The sequence below is a fragment of the Hippocampus bargibanti genome, linkage group LG04, assembly GCF_051943395.1.
Source record: "Hippocampus bargibanti isolate YZ-2025 linkage group LG04, ASM5194339v1, whole genome shotgun sequence".
NCBI classification, from domain to species: Eukaryota; Metazoa; Chordata; class Actinopteri; order Syngnathiformes; family Syngnathidae; genus Hippocampus; species Hippocampus bargibanti.
Window position 1 is genome coordinate 10,417,050 of NC_142737.1, and position 26,088 is coordinate 10,443,137.

At 40.5% G+C, this 26,088-nt stretch overlaps 3 protein-coding genes and 1 long non-coding RNA gene across 6 annotated transcripts; 2 read left to right on the forward strand and 2 right to left on the reverse strand.

Moving 5' to 3' along the window:
- Positions 1-831: 831 nt before the first annotated feature.
- Positions 832-12,503, reverse strand: LOC148898933 (uncharacterized). Of its 3 annotated transcripts, XR_016114669.1 has the most exons (4): positions 12,371-12,503; positions 1,565-2,157; positions 1,405-1,483; positions 833-1,207 (listed from the first exon to the last, which is right to left on the reverse strand). It is a non-coding gene; the product is annotated as an uncharacterized LOC148898933 (long non-coding RNA). The 3 variants fall into 3 exon arrangements; XR_016114667.1 differs by having other exon boundaries at positions 832-1,483; XR_016114668.1 differs by having other exon boundaries at positions 1,405-2,157.
- On the forward strand, positions 10,761-17,814 carry LOC148898934 (betaine--homocysteine S-methyltransferase 1-like). Its single transcript, XM_088993941.1, has 8 exons — positions 10,761-10,918; positions 12,412-12,544; positions 13,251-13,363; positions 13,453-13,644; positions 13,722-13,869; positions 15,213-15,395; positions 16,475-16,703; positions 17,364-17,814. The coding sequence occupies exons 1-8, from the start codon at positions 10,829-10,831 to the stop codon at positions 17,539-17,541; spliced, it is 1,266 nt and encodes a 421-aa protein (XP_088850067.1). The 5' UTR covers positions 10,761-10,828; the 3' UTR covers positions 17,542-17,814.
- A 501-nt stretch (positions 17,815-18,315) lies between these two features.
- kgd4 (alpha-ketoglutarate dehydrogenase subunit 4) lies at positions 18,316-20,112 on the forward strand. The gene is made up of 5 exons (XM_088993943.1): positions 18,316-18,442; positions 18,637-18,822; positions 19,333-19,396; positions 19,627-19,832; positions 19,906-20,112. The coding sequence occupies exons 2-5, from the start codon at positions 18,769-18,771 to the stop codon at positions 19,921-19,923; spliced, it is 342 nt and encodes a 113-aa protein (XP_088850069.1). The 5' UTR covers positions 18,316-18,442; positions 18,637-18,768; the 3' UTR covers positions 19,924-20,112.
- Positions 20,109-24,435, reverse strand: pdxp (pyridoxal (pyridoxine, vitamin B6) phosphatase). The gene is made up of 2 exons (XM_088993942.1): positions 23,125-24,435; positions 20,109-21,378 (listed from the first exon to the last, which is right to left on the reverse strand). The coding sequence occupies exons 1-2, from the start codon at positions 23,720-23,722 to the stop codon at positions 21,038-21,040; spliced, it is 939 nt and encodes a 312-aa protein (XP_088850068.1). The 5' UTR covers positions 23,723-24,435; the 3' UTR covers positions 20,109-21,037.
- Positions 24,436-26,088: the final 1,653 nt, after the last annotated feature.

Below are 26,088 nucleotides of genomic sequence, written 5' to 3' on the forward strand. Positions count from 1 at the left end.
GCAAGAAAAAATAAGACCCTGACAATGATGTTGAGTTGTCCCCATTCTCCTGTCTTTTGTTGTATTTATTGATGTTTATTTTGTGGCCTGCTTTCAATTTGTGTCTTACTTCCGGATGACGTCACAGTCACCACATGTTGACATACGGCCTGTAAATTTCATTGATCCATCCATTTTTTCACCCGCTTCATCCCTTAAACTGAATTGTAAAAAAATATATTATGATGAGTAAAGATTTGCCACACAAGACACAATAACATTGGTTATCAGCCAATTGCAGGGCACATTCAACACATACAAAGAAGCATTGAAATTCACATCCATATCTATGGACAGTTTTATAGAGGCGTGAAACTCTTAAGAGAGTGCTGATGAAATGAAAATATGTATCATCTGATACATGCAGGATAGCAATCCTCGAGGAACGGAGTTTTACAAATGCAAATAAGATGTTATTGAACCACATTTCAATCCAGAAAGGGAAACTACAATGTTGCGTATGTGTGTCATTTGTGCCAGGTCATTCTGCATTCCAAATGTTGAGGACAATTCATTTGCATTCCATTTTCTACTTGCAAGGGGAAAGCAGCTATGGGAAAGCTTTCTCAATAAACTTAGTACAGTCTTATATGAATGCTAAAAATAAGACATGTCACTTTTTCTATTTTCTCCCAGAAGGCCAATTCAACATATTCGCTTATGTGGGTTTTGCACGTCACCACTCATTTACAGATAGACTACAAAAAAAAAATATATATATATATATATATATATATATATATATATATATATATATATATATATATATATATATATATATATATATATATATATATATATATATATAATGCAACTTCAGTTTATGCATATGTATGTTCCACTTTGTCACCACAAGCCACATGCTAAATAAGGGGTGTGAGTGGGGAAAAAAACTTGATGGTGAGAAGACACACAGAGGAAGTTCTGCCGTGCCTTGATGCCATTTGTGGTACATGGTGCTCAGAGATAAAAAAAAAAAAGTGTTTCTGCACCGGGGCTTAAATTCCATGTACATAAATTATATTAGAGTTGATTGAGGAGGCTAGAAATGTGACATTTTTTTGGAATGTCTCAAAGACACATTAGTGACATTTATACTAATAACGTGTGTATATGGCACATGATCATAAGTTTGCGCCAGCTGGCGCGAATGGTTGCCGCTGCTCACCTGCACACAAAAAAAATCCAGTGACTGTAAAGTGTCCCTGAGTGTTTTTAAAGGCGCTTAAATATTAAATGTATTATTATTACTAAAAACATGTCACCAAAACCCAAATTCCACCCCTCTTCATCGAGAAAGTTTTGCTTATTTTAAGGTAAGACTAATCTGTGTATCCAACAAAATCCAAAAGCAGCTCTGCTTACCTTAAGGTAGCCACCGCTCGCTAATTTAAATGGTTTGCGAATTGCAGCCTCGGGAGGTCCCCATGTTGCTTGCTGGTAGCTACAGAAATAGGCAAGTCAAAATATATTTATTTGTTGAGATAATTTCATGAAGTTGCTGATGGTGTCGTGATACACTCACCTGAATTGTGTGTGGCCAGCGTGGAATCAATTCCCACTCTGTGACGATGAGGATGTGGGTGTTAATGGTTATTCGTCTCTGTATGTGCCCTGTGATTGACTGGCGACCAGTTCAGGGTCTTTTCAGATAATAATGCGTTGTGTAATATTCCCATGAAAATAACGCAACACAGCCACCGCTGGCAACAAAAACGAATACATCCTTGAGTACCTCAATAATGTTTTGAAAATGGTAGATTATGAGACCCCTGCAAATAAAACCAATCGATATATATTTTAACTGAATTCCACATAAACAAAGGAGACATGCTATGACTGTATATGGTCATCGGACACTAAGCACAAAGTTGGACCACACATGCATATTTGTCCTTTTTGCTTACAGAGTTCTTATTTATGTTAGCGGCAGCTCCCATTCATGTCAACATATTATTTGCGAATACGAGGGTGAAAGCAGCATCAACGGCGTGACTCATACTCCATGAAGGGCAACTTGTATCTGCTGTGTTCCACTACTTGGCGTGCCAAGATAAATACAAGGCGGACATGAGGGTCACTTCATGACTTGTGCTGGGAAGAGATTATTGGAGGTTCCTAGGAGACAAAGACAAACACTTGTAATACAGCCCACATAGAAGGGTAATAGTCCAGCATCGTCTTTCAGAGACATCAGAGAATTGGCCCGAGGGTGATCTATATCAAAATAGAAATCTGAATCTTGACAAATCAAGCCATTGTTCCCCCTTTCAGAAGTTGTGGGAGCACTAAAGTTTGAAGAGTTAAAATTGTAATTTCACATGACTATGACTATTGAGCTATTTTAGGGGAATAAAATAATTGATGGGGTGGGGGTGATGGTTTAATGAAATACATTTAGAGCGTAACGTTGAGCTCACAATCGAGAGCTGTTTGTTGAAAACAGCTGTAGGGACTAGTCACTAGATGGTCCTGCAGATAAACATTTATGATTACAGATATGGGTCATTAAATTTCAATCGTACTCACTTTTTTTAGAAATTACGAAATCGTTTTACGCTCTGGGTAAAATACTTGGACTCGACTATGACTTTGGATTCTGGAAAATGCGATTAAATCTGCAACATCTCAATTGAAAAAAATGTCTATAGTTTGTTGATGATTTTTTTTCCCCCAATACAGCGACTCTTTCAGCAAATGTATCGTGGATATACCTACATCGTATGATTAGATGACACATCAATATGTTTTAAAATTGTTATGGAAGTGAGCGCCTGTATAAAAATATTGTAGAGCGCCCTCTTGTGGCTCACACATCTACATCTAAACTGGTGTCAATTGATCCCGCCCAGTTCGACTAGATTTCGAAAGATAACATTTAAAATTCGTCCAGCGTGAAACAGTAAAAAATATTAATAACATAAAAAAATTTGTATAGTGTTAAACCACTGTCCATTATAAATAACTTTCCTGACTGTACAAGTAGTCTAACATTTGTGCATTCTTAGCTATAAGTCATGTTCAGTCACATAAGGGACAGGCATTTATTAAGGGGTTCCTTAATAAATTTAGAGGTTTTGTCGAGGAGTGTTCATTATTTCTAGATAGGAACCATACGTATGCCACTTTTGTATACGTTTTTATAGCATCTAAAATACCCAAAACACGCAGTATGCTATTTTTATTCAAATGTAAAACACCAATAAAAATGACTTACAGTGTCCAAAATCTGCAAAAAATTGAGCTGCGAATTGGGCATTTTCAGAAAGTCCCGCCCCCGTTTGGGACGTCACGCCAAGACGTCTTGCATTGCTGGAGAATCAAAACAATGGCCCAAAATGGCCACCTCCTGTGGCCACCTCCGTTTCCACAGGCTGATAAATTCCTTATATGGAGCTTGGATGCTCTCTTCTGGCGGCTTTTGGGTGCAACACAAGGTTTTCAGACCAAACAGTACAGCAAAATACATTGACGTGATGGAAGGACTGCTACAATGTGTCTTTTTTTCACTCAGGGGCGTTCCTTTAGTGACGTCACGTACGGACTCGTCACCAACTCAAAAACAAGACTTCCTGAATATTCAGCGGGAGTCTTAAAACGTAAAATATAGCTAAATGCAGTGGAACCTTATTAAAATACGCTCAGTAGAAGTCATTTGAAGCCATTTTACAAATTATGGACAGAACTTGTCCGGAGACGTGTCCTTTAAAATGGCAGTCGATGAACACGTCGGAACAATATGTCCCTGACTTAGATAGACAATAATTCTGATTTGGAGTAAATTAATAATTTGGTGACAAATTGAGTTCACATTCTAATCCCTTGCAGTACAGTGGTGTTTACTCAAAGAGTTACACATTATGCCGATGATAGTTTTACAGCAGCCGGAGTCTGTTTGATGACATGATGATAAGAATGTTGTAAAATAATACGCTGATTTGCTGAAAGATGGCGCTATTGCAAACCCCGAATGCCTCTGTGAATTTGTCCCAGCGTGGGCAAAAATATCACCCAAGTATGGGCAGTTCGTTGTGCAACATCATCTGTGAGTGGACCAAACGAGGGTGTGATGGTTTAATAGTGGCAGACAGAGTGATGCAATACTTTCAAATCAAATAGAACATCATAAAACAATCATTAAGACCCGCTGTGATACATACAGAAGATGTGTACAGAGGCAGAGAAGCAATATTTTTTGAAGTATTGTACAGTATTTATGTGTTTATTTATTGTTGGATTGGTGCATGTTTTTTCAAAGTGAAGGAGCATGTGACAATCCAGAAGTCTGACACTTATCAGTTGGGAGTAAAAGGTTAACCACAACATTATCAGCTTGTCAGATGTGTTTCCACACAGTCTTGAACTCGTGTTTACACATAAACGCTAGCAGGCCGAAACACAATTTTTTTAACACAACCTCAACCTTATTGGATTAAAAAACTTGTCATTTTACGAGAATTAAATCAGAATAACTCTGTGATAAAGTCATTTTTTTCCAATAATAAAGTGATCGTATTCAAAAATATGTCCTTCTTACAAGATATGATTTTGTAATCTAAGGACTCAATTTGTCATTTTACGAGAGCAAAATCAACAGAAAAACAATGAATAAAAATCCTTTTGGGTGGCGTTCATAATAATAATAATAATAATAATAATAATAATAATAATAAATAATAATACATTTCATTCATAAGGGTCTTTCAAAACTCTCAAGGTCACTTTACAATCAGAGGATATGTTTTTGTTATGTGGGTGAGCTGCGGCGGCCACACGCGCCAGCGTTCACTCAACTCAAATAGATAGAAAGCTAGCTATCTAGATAATAGCTGGTTAATAGATAGCTAGCTAGCTAGACAGCTAATAGCTATCTAGTGAGCAAATAGACAGCTAGTTAATAGATAGCTAGCTAGATAGCCAGCTAGTTAGTTAAATAGCTAATAGACAGAAAATACATAGCTAGCTAGCCAGCTAGATTTGTACAATGATGTCTTTTAGAGTTTTACTCACGTTCTAACGCTCCATATTGCAACCATAAATGGCTATTCAATTATGTCTTTCGGCAGTTTCTAGCGGATCACGAAAAAACCCAAGATATCCTCTATGACGACTGTGGAAGCACAGAAAATAATGCAAGGTAATTAAGGTTCGATATCGGAAAGGCAAAATGGCAGACAACGAAAGTTAAAACTTCTGAAGAAAACAAAGAGTTTTCAATTGGTGGTTAACTATATTAGTTTCTTTAGGTATTTTAACAGAAGAATGTCAGATGTGGCACAGATCATGTAGCAAAATGCGCTAATCGTAATAGACAAACACTGTGAGACTAATAAAGGCATATCCAATCCAATCCAATCCAAAAAGTTACGCCAATGGCTGTCAAAATATGAATTCGCCGCCCAGACGCATCCCTGTACTATACTATACTTTCAAGGAGTAATAAATAAATAAATAAATAAACTAACCAAAAAACATGTCGGTGTGTGATTGATGAAAACAATAGGGGTAAAATTGAATAAAAATTAAGATGTGGAGGGAAAGCCTCAGTATTGACGATCCTCGCATGCTATGCAAATATGCCGGCATGCTGCTCTACGTGCTAGAAAAGGATGTACATTCACACTATGCTCGAAAGGAAAAACTTCAAAGTTTGTACAGTGTCAGTCTAATGAAGGCCACTGAATTGGGTTGTGAGCCACCCAGAATAATTATGATGCCTGTACACCACAGGTGTCAAAGTCAAGGCCCGCGGGCCAAATCCGGCCCGCCACATCATTTTTTTCGGCCCGCGAAAGCAAATCAAACTTGTTAAATTCCATGATGATTGCAAAAATCTGAGCCAAAATTTCATATTTTTGGATGTCAACCACAATAAAAGTCATTATTCTTGACTTCAGATTTGAAAACGAGTTATTCATTAATTTGCTGTGTGCTCTATATGTAATATTTGAAGGGATTTAAACATTCTAATGGGTTCCCCAAATTCATAACGGCCCTCGAGAGGAAACCATAACTACAATGTGGCCCACGGCAAAAAATGACTTTGACACCCCTGCTGTACACAGAATCACAAGCATGAGCAAAAAGTGGCCATGTTACGATATTGACTACATGTTTGTCTTTTGTTCTTTTATTCCAAGCAAAATTACATCATTACTAAAGACGAAGGTCCCTATCCTCATTACAAGCGCAGTCCAAATATGCACATGGGTGATTATTTTTTTCTTCTCGTGCTAGACTTTAAAAAAGTAGAATAAGGTAAGGGGACGTTTGTGCCGTTGTGTGGCATTATGGGAGGGGCCTAGCCTTCTACCGGCCAATCCTGGCGGTATCCTTCATATGCATTTAAATCAGGGTGGTCAGAGTGCAGTACGCCCGCACACAACGCGCTTGACATTGTGGAAAGAGAGGGGTGGGGTTCTTGCATGACATTGGCAGCTAAACTGCAAGATCTCCCCTTGCGGATTATAGAGTTGTAGTTTAAAGTGTCGTCCGCCATCACCAGGGAAAAATGCCAGTTCTCCATTCTTGTATGATTCAATGGTATCAACAATAGACGGATGTACACTCTAATTTAAATGAAAATACTATTTTATAGTACACAGAGACACATGCAAAGAAGAGTTTCACAATTACACAACAGTGAACTGCTGTAGTAGCAATTGTTATGAATGGAGGATAAAGAATATACCGGAAATCTACATCTTGTTGGGAAGTAAAGCGAGGTGAGTTCACTATCAGGTAATGTCATGTATTCAAAGTAAGATAAAATGTGTCAAGCAAATTTGAGGGGTTGATTTATTTTCAATGCAACGTGGTAATTGAACTCTGGCTAGCAACTAGTGGCTAGACAAAGTTGACAAGAACAGGAAATTAAAATATGAACTACTTCTGGTAAAAAAAAAAAAAAAAAAAACGGAAGTACATACATCTGTATGTACATTGTCTATTGATTTACTCATTTGTATTGTGCGTGGAAATGAAATGCATCATCATTTTTTTCTGTATAAAAAGGCCACAAAAGGTTTACTAGCGTGTGTCAGTTGTATTCATTTCTCGAATTTCTAAACAACTTTTGAAATAGTCGTTGAAGCAGGACATTTATGTGATGTATTTATGATAGAACCCTCAAGTAAACTGTAGATAGGAGGTGTTTTTTTCTGCACTTCGACCCTGTGGATCAACTCCACGGAGGAGGGGCACTGCTAATCTCCCTAAAACTGGATCGATCCAGAACTGGCAACTCTCTGCTGAAGGTCAGTAAACCATATCTAGTCTGCATTTGTGTGTGTGTGTGTGTGTGTGTGTGTGTGTGTGTGTGTGTGTGTGTGTGTGTGTGTGTGTGTGTGTGTGTGTGTGTGTGTGTGTGTGTGTGTGTGTGTGTGTGTGTGTGTGTGTTTCTATACACATGCATTTAAGGACAAGAAGGTGATCTGAGTGAAGCAAAAAATATATAATAATAATGATCTACAGCATGAGTGTTAAAGTGTCACCACTGAGTCTGTCTTCAGCTAACTTTCAAAACATCTTAAGGTTATTTTTGAGAAACCTCGTTAGGATCATACAAGCATGGGAGGGCATTTGTCACAGTGCATGTCAATTTGCAGGTTTTCACTCTGACTTGAGTTAGTCAACGGCCTATGGCCCGACTGCAAAATATTAACAGACCTTTGTAACCACAGCAAGAAAAGGCATAAAACACTGGAAATGTGGGGTTCTTGCATGACATTGGCAGCTAAACTGCAAGGTCTCCCCTTGCGGAAGATGTCATCGACCGTGCATTTGATGCGGGAAATTGAAGAACACCTTGCACCTAGTGATATCACTAGGTGATATCACCTTGCAATATCATGAGTGAATTGAAAGAACGTCCTCGTGGGTATCAACAGTTTTAAATTCCTGTATGGAATCACATGCCATTTTTTTTATTTTGAACGAATGCATAAGCATACTTGTCCTTATAAGGGAGGTCAATTTGTTGACTGATGTGTCAACGATTAGGGCACTTATGTTACTGCTGCAATCGTTCTCAGAGTAAAAAAGCCTTTTTATCATTGCACCTTTGGACCCACTACCTCAGCATTTTTCATAAACGTACTCATAAACATGAATTTTTCACCGTATCGACATTTGTTCAAACCCGTTTATGCCAATGGACAATCGGCATTCTTCAATGAGTCGAACATGCACGAAGACCATGTAAAACCCATCTAGAACAATTGTGGGGGACTTGACGGCCCTCAAGTGTGGAATTACGATCCACGATTTCCACGACGAATCTCCGATTTATCACACATGTAAAAATAAAGTGATTTGGATTGAATCTGGAATATAGGCTTGGTATAACTTGATTTACTTTCAAACCATTTTTGCAGGAGGCGTGGTGGGAAGTAGATCCTGTATGACCAGAAGGCCAAAAGGATTAATTTTTAATCATGATCATGGTACGAAGAGGGAATATCGATGTGAATTACAGTTAAACCTTCATCTTCAAGTTAAGGCCCTTCACAATAATAAATAAATAAATAAATAAATAAATAAATAAATAAATAAATAAATACATCTTTCCCTTTCGGCTTTTCCCTTGAAGGGGTCGCCACAGCAAATCAGTGTCCTCCATCTTCAGAGGTTTGATTAGCATGCTTGTTTTGGCCAAGCTTTTAGGTCGGATGCCCTTCCTGACACAACCCTCTGTATTTATCCGGGCTTGGGACCGGCACAATAAGGCACTGACTTGTGTCTACTTGTGGCTACAGAACAAGCAACTTTATGAACTTAATAAAGATGAAGATACTCAGTAAAAGGCTCCCAAACACAAAATGGTCATCGGAACACACTTTTACAGTCCCTTGAACAAACACTTTTCCTTGATTTCAGAGTTAAAAATATGTATCCATTAAGTGTAAATCATCCAAATTAGATTAGATGAGCCTTAAATCACCCTCAGCCACAGTGGAGAAATGTACATTTCACAGCAGCAAAAATAAAGAAATAAAATAAAATACAGGAGCTTTTGAAAAGGCAGCCACTGTCGCAGCAACATCTTTAAGTCAAAAACAAAATAACCAATAATGTGAAATAAACACATAAATAAATAAATAAATAAATAAATAAATAGACAAGGGGCGACGGCGCAGAGCTCCGATGCATGTCTGAAACTGTGGCGGCTTGGAATTGAAGCGGATTTACGTGGGACAGGAGATGTGAGACACTCTCTTTTCGTCAATGGATGCTACAGTTTCGTGTTTGCGTTCAACATCAGACATGTACATAAACTGATTTTGTCGTTTTGTTTGCTGTGTAAGCTTTCTGAGCAAGGTAAGGTTTTGCACTGAAAAATCGGAATTTTTGAATGACATGTTTCAAAACGTTTTCCATGTATAGGACGCTACAGTAGAGGCTGGGGTTACGTTCTGCTCCCATTGGACCACAGGTACGAAAGTAAAGGCCCGGGGGCCAAATCGGGCCCGCCAAATGATTTTATTCTGTCCGCAAAAGCAAATCTAACTTGTGAAATTCCATGATGCTTGCTAAAGTCTGAACCAAAATTTCAAATTATCCCATGTAAACAACAATAACAGTCGTAGTTGGGAGGGCCAGGTAAGCAATAGTGAGTAGAAGAGCTGTGAAAATGTACTAGCATTTTAGAGTTTGTGGCCCACTGAATGGAAAATGTACATTCGGAAAATTCGAAGAACTATTAATAAAGGTAGTGTGTTGTGCCCTATTTGTCAAGAGTTTGCTTGCCACCAACATAACTCAAGTTTAGCCTAATACATCAAAGCAAAGCACCAAATCGCAAATGCAGCCACAGCTAACGTTAGCATTGAACGTGTTAGCAATCGAGCAAGCCAAAGCAAAGCTCTTCGCTACTCTAAATTCAAGGAGAACACCAAGGCTACGAGCTCAACCACCTGCTGTGGCCTCTGTCGCCTTGGAGAAGTGATTGATTTCATTTCAGACATTTATTTTGTTAAGATAAAACATCTTAATGGACTTTGAAGTTCTGTTTGTGATGTAATGTAGGGAAAGAGATACCCATTTCACGGTAAGATCAGAGCATTGTCATCAAATGGTGAGTATAGTTTTGCTTTTTTTGAATGTTGCTGTGCCGATGACCAGTTTGTGTTTGGGAGCCTCTTATTAAGCATCTTCATCTTTATTAAGATCATAGAGTTGCTTGTTCTGTAGCCACAAGGGGTACAATTCAGTGTTTTATTGTGCCGGTCCCAAGCACGGAAAAATACAGAAGAGTGCATCAGGAAGGGCATCCGACGTAAAAGCCTGGCCAAAACAAACACGCGAATCAAAGCTCTGAAGATGGAGGACACTGATTCGCGCTGTGGTGACCCCTTGAAAGGAAAAGCCGAAAGCAAAAGAAGAAGATTGAGATCAGCGCATCCAGCAGGACAACATTACATGACATATAAGAGTCAATACAAAAACTGTGGGTTTAATGATTTCCCTAAGTTTAAAGTTCTTCACATCACGTATTAGCACTGAATGCCCTCATCACTTGGAAAGTGTTTTTTTTAACATGCTTTGTTGTTACGTACAGGTTTGTGTATCTTATCAGAGTGTCCAGTCAGCAACACACACACAAACCAAGACACACATCCAAACTAAAAGTGTCGTTCATCCGGAACGAACTAGTAAATGTGCACTGACAACATACTCATTCATCTCACAAGGTGAAAGGGGGCAGTTGTTGTGTAACTAAGTGCTTTGCCAATCAGAACGTCTCTGGCTTCAACCCCTCCCCTAGTCGAAATGGATTTCTACAAGTGATATGACCCTTTTCAATGTCTGTTTCAACCTGTCACAAAGTCTGAGCAATCAGGGGTCTACGCAGCTTTGGGGAAAAATGGCACCAGCAAAGGTAAGCAATAGAAATTATGACACTGGAATTACACAGAGAGTATTTGGTCAATAGTTCCTTAAAAGCGTTTAAATATAAAAAACATGCCCAATGTGTGAATCCTTCAAACTATATTATGAATTGGAGGTCAGAAATGTCTGATAGGATGGCCCGGTGGCAGACTGGACGACACGTCAATCTCATAGAGTTCGATTGCAGTTCAGGCCTCCGTGTGAGGCCTTTGCGTGTTCTTACTGTGCCTGAGTGGGTTTTCCCCAGGTAATCTGGTTCACTCCCACATTCCAAAAAAATATGCATGGCAAGCTGATTGAACATTCCAAATTATCCCTGTGTGAGTGTGAATGCTCGTTTGTCTTTGTGTGCCCTGGCGACCAGTTCAGGGTGTCCCCAAGCATACTGCCCAAAGATATAGTCTGCAGCATAGGTCTTACTGTCACTTTTTATCCCAAAATTCTTACTTTCTAACACATACAGTAAAGTCTCGTTATATCGATATCGGATATATCGATAGTCCCGGTTATATCGATACTATTTCTATGCACGCACAGAGAAAATTACATGCAAACAGGGTCGGATATATCGATAGTCCCGGTTATATCGATATTTTTTCGGACTCCCTTGAATATCGATATAACGAGACTTTACTGTAATTATAAACATGATTTATGATCAAATCAGAATAAAGTTACGTGGCTTCAATGAACATAAACAGGGAAATTTGAAAGTCTCCTCCTCAGTCGACATGACACGTTGCATTTTAGGGATCATGGATTTTATTATGTAATGAAAAACAACGTCTTATATCAGGGGTGTCAAAGTCATTTTTTGCCGCGGGCCACATTGTAGTTATGGTTTCCTCTCGAGGGCCGTTATGAATTTGGGGAACCCATTAGAATGTTCAAATCCCTTCAAATATTACATATAGAGCACACAGCAAATTAATGAATAACTCGTTTTCAAATCTGAAGTCAACAATAATGACTTTTATTGTGGTTGACATCAAAAAATATGAAATTTTGGCTCAGATTTTAGCAATCATCATAGAATTTAACAAGTTTGATTTGCTTTCGCGGGCCGAAAAAAAATGTGGTGGGCCGGATTTGGCCCGCGGGCCTTGACTTTGACACCTGTGTCTTATATGATTTAAAAAAATAAGTAACTAAATTATAACATGAGAAATAGAGCGGAAATAAGTGCTGTGTTTTGAACTGTATATCGATTTTGCATGGCAGGTCCAGTCTAAAGTTGCTTTTGATAATGCGGGCCTCTTACAGTGCACATGAATGCATCAGTAACAATTATAAGTATTTTTTTAAATACTGCCAGAAGGAAGAAAAAAAAGGTGCAAATCAAAACGTTCACCTATATGGCTCAACTTCGATTTCACTAACCCAGCGAGCGATTTAGGGGGTTTAAATTGGAAAGACGGTCTTGCGCGTGTGTTTTTAGTACCATTCATAAGTTGACATCCATGCTTCGTTTTCTTCTCTCAGGGAATCTTGGAGCGTCTCGACGCTGGGGAGGTCGTGATCGGCGATGGCGGCTTCGTGTTCGCTCTGGAAAAGAGAGGTTACGTGAAGGCCGGTCCATGGACCCCCGAGGCTGCCGCTGAGCACCCCGAAGCAGGTGTGAATTGGCATTTACTCACTGTTTTATTTATTTATGTACTTATTTGTTTATTTGAATATAGCTCTTGTTTTGGATTACAATAGATTTGGGCACTCCTGCATTGGATGTCTCTTTAAATAAATAATTAATTCTAATTAATAAATATGAAATGGTCTTTATTGGTGTTTGTCGGGGTAATATGATGGTTTTGGACTTTTCATTACCGACACAATTAGTTTCTATTTCGGTTTGACTTTTTAAACTCATTCACCTCCATCCCAGAATGTATTCAGGAATTGAAAATATGACGTGCAGCGCCATTCCTGAATTTGTTCAGGTTTTTCTTAAAGGGGGTGTCGATAAAGTGCTGGTTAGACCTCTGGCAATGTTTTTTTCCTTCAACAAGGGGGCAGCGTTTTCATTTTGTACAGCCACTCCCACTTCATATTACTCCAGAACCAAATTAGCTAGAAATAAACATTTTTTTCTGATGAAAGAAGAGAGTGTAATGTTTCTTACGCTGCATTGAATGTTTATGTAGTCCTAAAACTCAATGTTTTGTGGGTCATGTAATTTGAGTGAAAATGACAAAAACCAAACGTTTTCCACATCTGGCAGTGAATGAGTTAAAAATGCATTTATATCAAAGACTTCATGAATATTTTGTTAGTTATCATTTATTATAATAACTGTACGTGTGATGCAATCGTGTTTGCTATTTCAGTGCGGCAGTTGCACCGGGAGTTCTTGAGGGCGGGGGCCAATGTCATGCAGACCTTCACCTTCTACGCCAGTGATGACAAGCTGGAGAACAGGGGCAACAAGCAAAGCTTCACCGTACGTTCGATAGAAAAAGAGTCGTATTTTATTTCTATTTTTATTCCTGTCCATGCATAAGGAGGAGCTCAACTGTGTTCATTGCACAGGGCGCCCAAATCAATGAGGCTGCCTGCAATTTGGCCCGCGAGGTGGCCAACGAGGGCGACGCCTTGGTGGCGGGAGGAGTGTCTCAGACGCCATCTTACCTGAGCTGCAAGAGTGAAGCTGACGTGAAGGCCATCTTTAAGAAGCAACTGGACGTTTTCATCAAAAAGAACGTGGACTTCCTGATTGCCGAGGTACAAGCGAATGCTCAGTTTCGCACCTGCGTTGTCAGGTTACCATTACCGCACGTTGACGTTTGTCCCTTCCGCAGTACTTTGAGCACGTTGAGGAGGCCGTGTGGGCGGTGGAGGTGCTGAAAAAGACAGGAAAGCCTGTAGCCGCCTCTCTGTGCATCGGGCCAGAAGGCGACATGCATGGTGTCTCACCTGGAGAGTGTGCTGTCAGGCTCGTCAAAGCCGGTTGGTGCATTTTTACTTTGCACACAAACACAACTTACACCGTATCTGCTATACGCAAGCTCCCCAACTTACGAACGAGATGCATTCAGAACGGTTGTTCGTAAGGTGAATTTCTTCGTAAATTGCTTCAGTGCAATACTTTGTACGGAATGTATGTTTAGAGGATAAGCGACACCATTTTTTTTTGTTTCCTAACTGACATCAGAAAGACGTTTTATAGCATCTAAAATACCCAAAACACGCAGGATGATATTTTTAGTCAAATGCAAAACACCAATACAAATAAGTTAAAGTTTCCCAAAACTACTTCAAAATGACCTCAGAAAGTTTCAGTTTCAGAAGGTCCCGCCCCCCTGTTCACGCCAGGACATCTTGCCTTGCTCGCGAATCAGAACAATGGCTTCAGATTCGAAGAAGATGCTTTCTTGTTATTCATCCACTTATGAATATGATTCAAATAGTTCTGAAGAGGAAAGCATGAATGTTTGCAATCGGTTAAAGAAGTCCTTCCGTCTCATTTTGAGGCATCTGGACTGCAATGTAGCGCCCAGAAAATGCACAAGATGGCGCCCAAGCTCCGTTGGAAATGAGCTGATTTGTCTGCTGGGAATTTGTGTCAACTAGTATCAAATAGTAGTCTTGGTGCAACACACAACGATTCACCATCGCGTTATTTATGTTTTTTCCTTCTAATTTTGCCATCAACACGAAATTTTCAGACCAAACAAAGTACCCAAAATGCATTGTGTGTCGCTTTCTCGCTCAGGGGCGTTCCAGACATGACGTCACGTCAGGCATTGTCACAAACTTGAAAACAAGATTTGCTGAATATTCAGTGCGAGTCTTAACACATAAAATATAGCTATGTGCCCTGGAATCTTTGTAAAATACGCTCAATAGAAGTGATTTTACTAATTACTTCTCCGGAGGCGTTGGTATGTATGTATGTATGTATGTTTAACTCCTATATAAGTATGTTTAACTCCTATATAAGTAACCTGTATTGGTTTGTACTGAAAGATAAACATTTAATAAAATATACGCTCTATAAAGATATGTACATGTACAACTGGAGAGAAGACTACATATGTTACAACAAAAATGTTCGTAACACGAATGTTTGTAAGTAGGGGAGCGTCTGTATTGGTGCTTTGACTTGGGAGTTCCAATTTGTTCGGCATCCACCCTTGTATCTAAAAGCACTTGTATCTCAAATCATCATTAAATATCATTCATGCGTTCCAGCTCTTGTACTCCTTCCTCATTTTGTTATAAAACGGCTATATGTTACTTTCTCCAGAATTTTGTGAGCTGACACCCATGTGCTGTCTTTTTTTGCATAGGTGCCCAGATAGTGGGTGTCAACTGTCATTTCGACCCACTGACCTGTGTGAAGGCTGTCAAGATGATGAAGGAGGCTGTGGAGAAGGCCGGGCTGAAGGCTCACTATATGGTGCAACCTCTTGCTTTCCACACACCTGACTGCAACTGTCAGGGATTCATCGACCTGCCAGAATTTCCTTTTGGTAATCTCACACACATACAAGACTATACACTGACGTTGGAGAACTACAGCAGCTCCTATCATTCTTGGACACTGTGAACTCATTCGCTGCCATTGCCGAATTTATTCGGGAAATGAAAATATGACGTGGAGCACTATTCCCGAATTTGTTCAGGTTTTGTTTTTTCATGCTTACGTGCCATGGCCTGTGGCAATGTTTGTTCTTTTCCAAAAGGGGCAGCATTTTCCTTTTTTCCATATTATCGCTTTGTCCCAGCACTATATAAACCAATATGAATGTATTGCATTGTATTTTGGTCAGCTGCCCTCATTTCAACCTCAGATAACTCCAGGGCCATATAACTTAGGAATGAACTGTCTTTCCTATGAAAGAAGAGAGTCTAAAGTTTCTAACGCTGTATTGAATGTTTATGTAGTCCTAAAACTCAGTATTCTTTGGGTCCTGGAATTCAAGTGACAATGATAAATACCCTGGCACTGGAGTGGACACATTTTTGCACATGTCTGGCAGTGAATGAGTTAATAATAATAATAATAATAATAATAATAATAATAATAATAATAATACATTTTATTTCAAGCGCCTTTCAAAGCTATGGACACTTTACAGTCACAGACAAGCATAGATACAATAATAAATAAAATACAATTATAAATAGAATACAATAAATAAAAGACAATTCTAAATAGAAACAAGAGATAGAGCTACACAGAAAATGCAATTTTAAATAGGTGGGTTTTGAGATGGGATTTGAAGGTGGGAAAAGAATCGATGTTAGGTATGTTGGGAGGAAGTGAGTTCCAGAGTTGGGGGCAGAGCAGCTGAAAGCTCTGTCCCCCATCGTGCTGACACGGGCAGTGGGGGGGGGGGGGATGCAGAAAAAAGCACTGTTTTGATTGTAAATTATCAGAGATTCACAATTGTCACTATTGTCAAAATGTTCCTTGAATGTGTCAAATTTGAACCACAACAACCTCAGGGTAGACAAATTGACACATTCCTATAAAAATATGAAAACAGCAACAAAAAAAGGTCACATCACCTATAGGCACTTTGCAATTCATCATATCCTTACCTAGGTCTGGAGCCGAGGATTCTGACTCGCTGGGACATGCACGAGTATGCCAGGGAGGCTTACAACGCCGGCATCCGTTTCATCGGTGGCTGCTGCGGATTTGAGCCGTACCATATCAGGGCTGTGGCAGAAGAGCTGGCGGTTGAGAGGGGAATCGTTCCCCCTGGATCGGAGAAACACGGAATGTGGGGTGCCGGTCTAGAGATGCACACCAAACCATGGGTCAGAGCCAGGTAACCCAGAATAATACACTTAGATACCACTGGGTTACATTTGCATGCAATTGCAGGGCACATACATAGGCTGCTATCACCATGCTACACTGAAGGCAATGTGTTCTTATGGTGGTCAAGTGTGTTGTTGAAAACATTACATTTTTTGTCTCACAATTATGAAATTAACAATTTACAACAGGAAATTAAAAAAAAAACAAAGTATCATCACGCACAAAAATACATTTAAAAATGAAATACAAGATATAATCAGATATGAAACTACATACAGGCTACATAAATTGCTATTTAAAATGGGTGCGTGGGGGATTGAGTCCAGATTTTCAGGTGTGTCCATTTAATAGCATGACAGCAGTTGGCAGGAACGTACCTTTTGGGATTTTAGAACATCATAACACATTTAAAGTACGTTTGGACACGATTGGGTTGTTTAATTTTATATTTCTCATCTCTTCAACAAAAATGTGGCTGACTTCCTCCTCTAATTTTCTTTTGGGAAATTGAAACGTTGTTAAACAGTCGTTTGCTGTCGCCTAGCGGCTAAAATGAAAATTACACCCTCAAAAAATACACAAAACGGAGTCGTATCGGTACCCTAAAAATCCATGAAAGGTCTCTTGTGTGAAATTTGTTGCATTCCTGTTTGTTTGTGTGACATAGAGCTCGTCGTGATTACTGGGAGAAGCTGAAGCCGGCTTCTGGTCGTCCACTGTCTTCCTCCATGTCCAGCCCAGACTGCTGGGGTGTTACCAAAGGCCATACTGAGCTCATGCAGCAGAAAGAAGCCACCACGAAGCAACAACTTAAGGAGCTGTTTGAGCGCTCAAAGACCCACTGATTTAATAAATGTCTCCCCTCCTCAGACCTGACAGCAGATATTCACTGAAACACGCGTATGCAAATCAGCATTTTCACTCTGTTGGCCACCCAGGGGGGGCAGATCCGCATTTGAAACTGCCACTGTTGTGTGCGTGTGCAGATTGTAAACTTCTGTTGTGTTGATGTTAAACCACAATGGCAGCTCAAATTTGGAGAAAGCCCCTTTAAGATCGGGATCTTTTTTATTTTCCATGAAACAAGACCACTTTGTAAAATAAAAACAGAAGATGAATCTGTGTCTTGACTGTTGCAACGAGATGAGTGAATAAAAGAATATCACAAGGAAAAAAAACACGTTCTCAAATCGAATTGTATATATTCTAATTATCATGAGTAATACAAGAGTCATATTGGAAAACCACTATTAGACATGACAAGATTTTCTATATTTTTAGAAACGGGCCAAAATGGGTCCTCTGTGTATGATGACGTTCAATTTCTATGAGCCTGGGTAGTAATAAAACCTGACTTTGTACTTCGATGTTCAGTCTTATTCCCAAGTCTTATTTAATTAGCCAAGGCAACCATTTTACATTCATTAGACGTATGTGTCTAATTTTGAAAACAAAAATACCATGTAAAGTATATACACCATATAACAAAAAAAACTTCTGAAATAGGTTTCCCTCTGTGACATACTCGTACAGTATTGTACGTACAGGATATCCTTACCTCCAGAGACAAACGTTATAGTTTCCTCGTTCCCTATTGGACGATACGTATCACGTGACGTGTGTATTATTTCCTGGACAATGTAAATCTGAGAGGTCTTCCAATCCGTGCGAAGTTAACGTTTCTACAATGTTTGGATGACATTAGTGCTCTTTAACAAATTTTCGTGAATTCTCTTGGAGCATGAGGTGACTGGCTGGTTTATGTCTTTAATTTTTGCTGTGTTGCACGCTAAAGTATTTCCTTTTTCTGCTAATGCAGAGAAGGCTGTTTGCCTGATACGTAACGTAATATTTAGGGACGGGGTGCAGTACACCATTGTGTATGGGTATTTTAAAACGGCTATCCATGTTGACATTAATGTAGTTTACCTGGTGTGCAGGGAGTGAGGTCGTCGATTCACCGTCCAGTACCTTTGCAGCTATCACTCTGTGTTGTGGGCGGTGCCATCTTGTGGCGTGTTAAGAGAAGCGACACGGTTTTTCAACCCGGAAGTATAAGTGTGGAGGTCGTCATGGGAAGCAAAGTCAGCTCCAAAATGGCTGTTCCCACCGCTCGCGTTATTCAGGTAAAGTCTCTTTTTGACAACTTCACGTTTGCTGTGTTTTACGTGTGATGTTCGTGTAACGTCAATAAACGACAATGGGGCTTTTGGATCGGTGGTTAAGGCTTGGTGAATTAGCACAAGGAAGAGGCAGCCCGATTGCGGCTACAAATGGTGCTCGTACCCTTCTTGGTGTCCTTTTTTCCGATGTCACAAATGTCGTTTTCCTACGTTGACACAGAAACTGATAATTGTGGCGTCACATTTATCGGAAGAATGTACGTGATAGCTCAGTTGTTAAGTCCCCTTAGTTAAGACAATGAAGGAAACTTAAAACAATGAAAAATAAGTCTGCTTAAATAGGCAGTTTTCCCTCTGTCTCATTTTCTATTTATTACGAAATGATGACAAAAACAACATGTTTTTAAAGAAAACGTCAGGACATTTTCTTGAATATATAGTTTTGGGTGAAGTATCATTTGAATAGCCTGTTGTAATCTACTCATTTCATCTGATTTATTTGGTTATCTCTAGGCCATACGGCCTCATGCGCCCATGATTAAATTTCCCAGCAGAGAAGGCATCCCTAAGCCTAATGGTGAGTTGCATAGTCTTTTTCCAAAATGGTATTAAATGAAAACCTAAAACACGATTGTTTTTTCTATATTTTTGTAAACTGCCTCCCTCTCGTGGGTTTTCATAAAATATATGTCCACGTATCGTTCAATTGTGTGTACGTTTGACAGCCACAATATTCGACTTTTAACGACAAGTAGTTAATTTCCTACATATTCTGTTAACTGCATTTCTTTTGCATTCCTCCTCCAGCCCAAGAAGCATTGAAAACTTTACTAGTCACCATCCCACAACCCAACAGGCCCAGTTCAGCGTCAGCCTCATCTCCACCACAAATATTAAGTCGTGTGACTTTGCCGCCCATCCCGGGCACACCTGATACCTTGGCGTCTGTTCAGCTGCTGCCAGCGAGGTACCGCCGGAGACCACTGGTGGTAGAAGAGATGGATTACATTCAGGTATATTAGTCAATGGTGAAATATAATGAATTATGATTACAGTTGTGAACCTTTTGTTTTCCTGTTGTTCCAGCGTGGTGGTCCAGAGTGATGTCCCGTTACAATAACTGTAACCAAAGTCCTTGTGCATGATGGTTACCATTCTGATGGATTATCATTTCTTGGCACAAAAACCCCAAAGCCACAACACACAATGTAGAATAATGGACAATTGATGTTCTTGCATTGGCATCTTGCACCAGACTGCTTTTTTTTTTTTTTTTTGGGGGGGGGGGGGGGGGGGGGGGCGCTTCTGTTGACTAACGTGTGGAAAACGTGACTTCAGTTCTTCCCGCAACTGAGGTCTGTTTTGCATGACATCGAGTTGGGCGGTGTTTGTCCCAATGTCACACCCAAGTCATTAAAGCAATATTCTATTTTTTTTGGTGTCCCCCTGTGTGTGTGTGTGTGTGTGAGACGTCAACACAAAACAGGCAAATGACATATTGGGCATAAATGCAGTTATTTATTGTTGCCAACATGCTCTATGCTAACACTGAATAATGAAAGTGGTCACTGATAGCCGTGTTACAGGCTTCATAGGAGGTAAAAAAAAATAATTCCTCAATCAGTGTCTTCACTGCAGCCATTAAGTTGAAATTTTAGTACATGTGATTGACAGATTGTCAAATGGAGAAATGCTGCTGATATACAATTAGTTGTGATGTGAGTCCTACCTGGCTAAAATGAAATGTTCATCCCCAAGCCCTCAACCACCAAAAATACTCATCCAGTGCCCGGCCCGAACGTTTATAGAAGGTGCAACAGAATGTTGAACCAATTGTTCACAAATGGTTAGGATGCTTAACAATGAGGTATGCTTGAAATTAGTTGTTCATCATTGAAAAATTCTCAGGATATTTTTTTCCAACCAATCCTATGCAATTTGCTCAAAATCAGTTTTTGTGCTCTTCATGATCGATATTTTGATACCACAACATGTCACCAAAACCCACTCAAAATGTTAAACATTTTAACAGAAATATTTTTATATTGGGGAGGAGCTCAATTTATCCTGTGTTGTTGCAGAGATTCTGTACTTCCCGCGTATGTACTGAGGGTGATTTTTTTTTTTCCCCCTCAAAACAAATTGTGATTTTTATAGTATGGGTGAGGGGGGGGGGGGGTGTCAATTGCGATTTGTTCCCCCCCACACACTGCAGTGATCAGTTGCTCTCCTCTTGCAACTCCTCAAATGCAGGCAAGAAATCAGCAATTGTGTCCACCACATAATCCGGCACCATGTTCTGGTACACCTCACTATTCTCATACCGGTGGGCCTCATCCATCTGAGACACCCCAGTGAGGGTTAGCATGGTGTCCAGGCCGCAGTTGGAGCCAAATAGCATGTCAGTCTCCAGGCGGTCGCCCACCATTAGGCACTGGGCCGGGTCCATGCCTGGGAATTGGCTGGAAATGCACTCAAACATGTAGCGGTTGGGCTTGCCGATCACTGTGGCCTTTCGGCCAGAGGCCACCTCGAGGGCTGCCATGAGGGACCCAGAACCTGTCGAGGAAGACAAAAACCAAAATGGATAAATATCAAACATGGCAATTTCATTTGTCTGAATAAATCTGCTGAGACCGTGGAATCCACTGTGCTTATATTTTGTGCAACAAAACAATCATGTTCCAATCTTAAAGTCAAATTGACAATTTTGCCATTATTTCAATGACAATGAAAATGAATCTTATATCTCCATGCAATACAATGCTTACATCATACCTCATCATTAGAGAGTAGTGATGACATCTGCAATTCTGAGAAGAGTGTGTGTGGACAGTGTTAACCCCGTTACATTCCCCATCTGGCCACAGCGAATTTAGATTGCCAAATCACAGATCACACAAAGATGCATAAGCATCTGCGCTCACACTCCGACCTCGGGACAGTTTTAAGTGTTCCATTAACCTGTCGTGCATATTTTTTTGAATGTGGGAGGAAACCGCAGGACTTTGACAAAATCCATGCAGGCACTGGGAGATTATGCAAACTCCACACGGGAAGCCTTCAGCCGGAATTGAACTCTACGCCAGTGTACTGTGATGTTGACACGCTTATCATGATAAGCACTTTCGAAAATGGATGTAGAAATGCTCAACCAAGACAATGGCTTTTATATTGCCTTGAGTTGTTCATGCTTTGCAGTGGATCAATTGAATTGCAAATGTGAAATAATCCACAACTTTGCACATTTTTTTACCAACTCTTTACTCCTGATTCAGACACATAGTGCCCACTAGTGATGGGAATTCCAGCTCTTTTCAGAGAGCCGGTTCTTTAGGCTCGGCTCACTAAAAAGATCGGATATTTTGGCTCCCAAATGGTTCCCAAGTTTTTTTTTTTTTTTGCTTAAATTAATTGATTACCAAAAATCATGTAAGATTATGTGAAAAACGAATTACTCATGAAAAAAAATACATACACTATGTGAAATATTTTCTTTATATGGCTTGAATTTTATGTGTACAGACAGCATCTACTAACTTTCCCTGTGGGTACTCTGGTCTGATGATCAGCTGTCACTAATTTGCTTTTCATAATAATGATATCATACGAACTAGTAAAAACTATAATAATAGCATATGTGATAACGTGTCCACCTGTCTACCCGAGCCCCCCTCTTCCCTTCTCCTCACTGCTGCTCTGCTTGTATTTGTAATTCTCCCCTCCCTCCTCTACGACGGATATCGACCAATCACATGCGGCTTTAACCGAAGACGGGGCGGGGAATTGAGGACAAAAAAAGTCGGCTCCCATTTCCGGCTCCTTGTTCGGAACCGGCTCACTTTGTTCACTTCAGAGATCCGGCTCTAAGAACCGGATCGTTCGCGAACGACACTAGTGCCCACCGTATTTCTACAGTGAGTGAGTAGAGCGTGAGCCTGCAATATTGGCTCATAAGGAAAATGATGTTTGGGGCATCACTTTAAGCCGGTATACATGTAGTTTTTTCTTTTTTCTTCAAATGATTACAACATTTGAAATGCTCTGTGACAGTTGTATGGCACATCTAGAAATTACAACAACCTTTCAGTAGGGTTCATTCTACCCGAGCCAGCATGGTGAGAATTTACGAGTAAGTCACAAACACAACTGCATTGCGCCAGTCGCACTCATTATCTATCAGTGACTCGTGATGATTCTAACTTTATGATACATAATTTAGTTGTCCTAATCAGTTGCGGTAAAGAATACAGTCAAAGACTACGAATAACCTTCCTATGAGTACACGGTGCACCACCTTTGTACCTGGGAGTATCCTACCACTCGACAGCGGGTGCCACGGGTCGTTGTCGGTGGCCAGGAATAAGCAGTTGGGGTCCTTCAAGTAACACGACGCCTTGGCCAGCTTGAGGAAAGTCAATTTGTCGTCGTGACCCACCAGCACCGCCTTGACGTCCGCGGCCAAGGCGCAGTCGTAAATGGTGGCGTCCGGTTCGTCCGGTTCCTCCACGCAGGGGATTCCCGCCTCCCGGAGCTCGTCCCGGAGTCCGTCGCAGCCGACGACGAACACCTGACCGCGCAGCTTAGCGACGTCCCGCAAATAGAGGGCCGAGCAGTAGGACGAGCTGAAGATGTGCTCCAGCGCGACGGCGGTGAAGCCCAGTCGGTAGAACTTGTGTACGTACTTGTCGCGAGGCCTGGTCGAATTGTTGGTGACGAACACGACGTTTTTGCCCAGGCTCATCAGCGAATTGACCACCTGGGCCGCGCCTGCCACGGCTTTCTCACCGTGCCACAGGACCCCGTCGCAGTCGAACAGGAAGAACTCCTTCGCCTCCAGGAGACCTCGTATCTGCGCACCGCGAATTTTACGACAAGCTTTAAAGCCAAAGGTGGCCGCCATGGCGGAATTGTCCTCGGCCTCTTCCGTGTTTCACCTCCAAGCGCGTCGCCGTGTTACGAGCTGGACCATAATAATGCGTTTGACGGAGAGAAAATAGGGCAGTGTGGGCAGGTGTCGTTAATTCATATAACGGAGTAGACCATAGCCGGGTTAGGCAACACCTTCCAGTGTTGGGAAGGATCGACGTATGGTTACGCCCACCTGGTCAAATTCTGACCAATCGGATTGCAGTGGTGTATAGACAAATCAGAAACATTTACGATATCAACGTAATGGTTGAAAACCGACATTTTCACTTAGAGATACGTTTTTAAAATGTTATTGATGAACAAAACATACATTGTGTATTTTTAATAAAGAAAAGTAAGGTTGGTAGCTATGTTAGACCTGATTATTTAATAATTAGCTCACATACAGAAAAATGTGGGCATCCTAAATTGTAAGGATGTAAACGGGGTTGACTGGAATGTTTTTGTTCATGAGAACAAAACAGTACAAATTAAATACTGTAAAGTGTCCTTGAGTTTTGAAAGGCGCTTCGAAATAAAATTTATTATTATTATGATATATAGTATATATTATGTACTATTATAAATACAATTAATAATGTGGAAAATTAAATGATTGTGCCATTGTTATGTCCAATCTCAGGAGCCTGTGGGTCTTCTATGAATCTAACCTACAGTAACCACTACACAGGAAGTTTGAATCGTTTTGAAGCTGTAAATTTGCTACATGCTGTTGTTGCTATATTATGTTTTTTTATCAATAAATCCTATGTAGAGTTATACCTCTTAGGGTTGCAGGTGAGCTGGAGCTTCCATCATCCCAGGTGCCGGACACCTTGGACTAGTCGCTGGCCAATCATTGGGTGCAACATGTCACACTCACGTTCACATCTATGGTCAAGTAATGCATGTTCTTGGCATGTGGGAGGGAGTCCGAATACCAAGAGAAAAGCCAGTGGAGCCAGGATTCAAACCCAGATGCTGGAAACTTTAACTGTGAGGCAGATGCGCCAATTAATGGTGCACCTTGCTCCTTATTAAAAAAAGACACAGTTTTGTAAACAGGTCAAGTTAGTTCATATCAACAAACCCACACACATTCTACACCACTAGATAGCGCTGCATCCTCATTATTTGGGACTCAGAATTTGGAACCAAGATCCTAAATTTGAATCCCAGTTCAAGCTTTACTGTGTGGCCTGTTCATATATGGAGTGAAGTAAAGTGTATGGTAACCGTTACCACCATACGAATTAAATGAACTATACAGAAATTTTAAAGTGACATTTTAACATTCTTATTTGTCATGCAAGTGTTGGGATGTGAACCACACATTATACATAACTAATTAAATAAAGGAAAATAACACAAAGAAAGTGAAATGACTCACCCATCACACATTTCTTCGTTGACATGGTTGGTATCATTCTGTGGTGACATCACAAAAAAACAGAAAAGCCAAAGAAAAAAAATACCCGAACACTTGTGGAGTTTAAGAGACCATGAGACCTCAAGTCAGTGAGGTCTCATGATTTTTTGCCATCTCACATGTTGATTTGAGATCCCAAGACATTTAGTTTCATTTTCATGGGCTAAAGGAAGCGTAACAATTCCACCATTTTGTTGATGCTGTGTAGTAATGCAGGCAATGAACCACTGCGCACTATTACATTGACTTTACTGTGTGCATGAAAAGGTAGATTATTGACGTGTGAACGTTTTGTATCATTCCGTAAATTGCATTGTTTTTCTTTCTTAACATTTCGTGCCAACGGCCTGTCAGATTCTTTCCCTCATCTCATCTAATTTGTTTGCTTCCATTCCTCTTCTGCTTCATTGGCGTTTCATCTTTTGTTTTTTTCCTTCCTTTGCCATTATTATGTGTCCCCCCGCTTGCTGTTATATTATGCTTGGGCCCGTTTTGCCCAGCCCACTTGGGATTGCGTGCGAGGCAGAGGAAGACATACTGGCACCTGCAACTGCCAGACAAATGAAAGGAAGAGATGGCATGAAGGATTGGACAGCTGAATGGGGGGGGGGGAGAACATGCCGTTCTAATTGGTTATTTTTTTCCCTTGCTAATTTATCTTCCCCCCCCCCAACACAGATGTAAGGGGTGGGAAGAAGGGCAGAGGAAGGGGAGGGGTCCTCCAAGACCTTTTCTGCTCTCCACTGCGGAGTGAGCGCTGACCGAGAACATTGGCAGGCGTTGTGTAGGAGTGGGGAAGCAGACTACGCCAATAAGCAGGAGAGGCTGCGGGGGTCAGAGTTGAGGCCTGCAGGTGTGGGTGCCAAAAGAAGAGCCTGGATGGAGGCCAAATGGCCACTCTCCAGCGTCACATGCACACAAACACACAA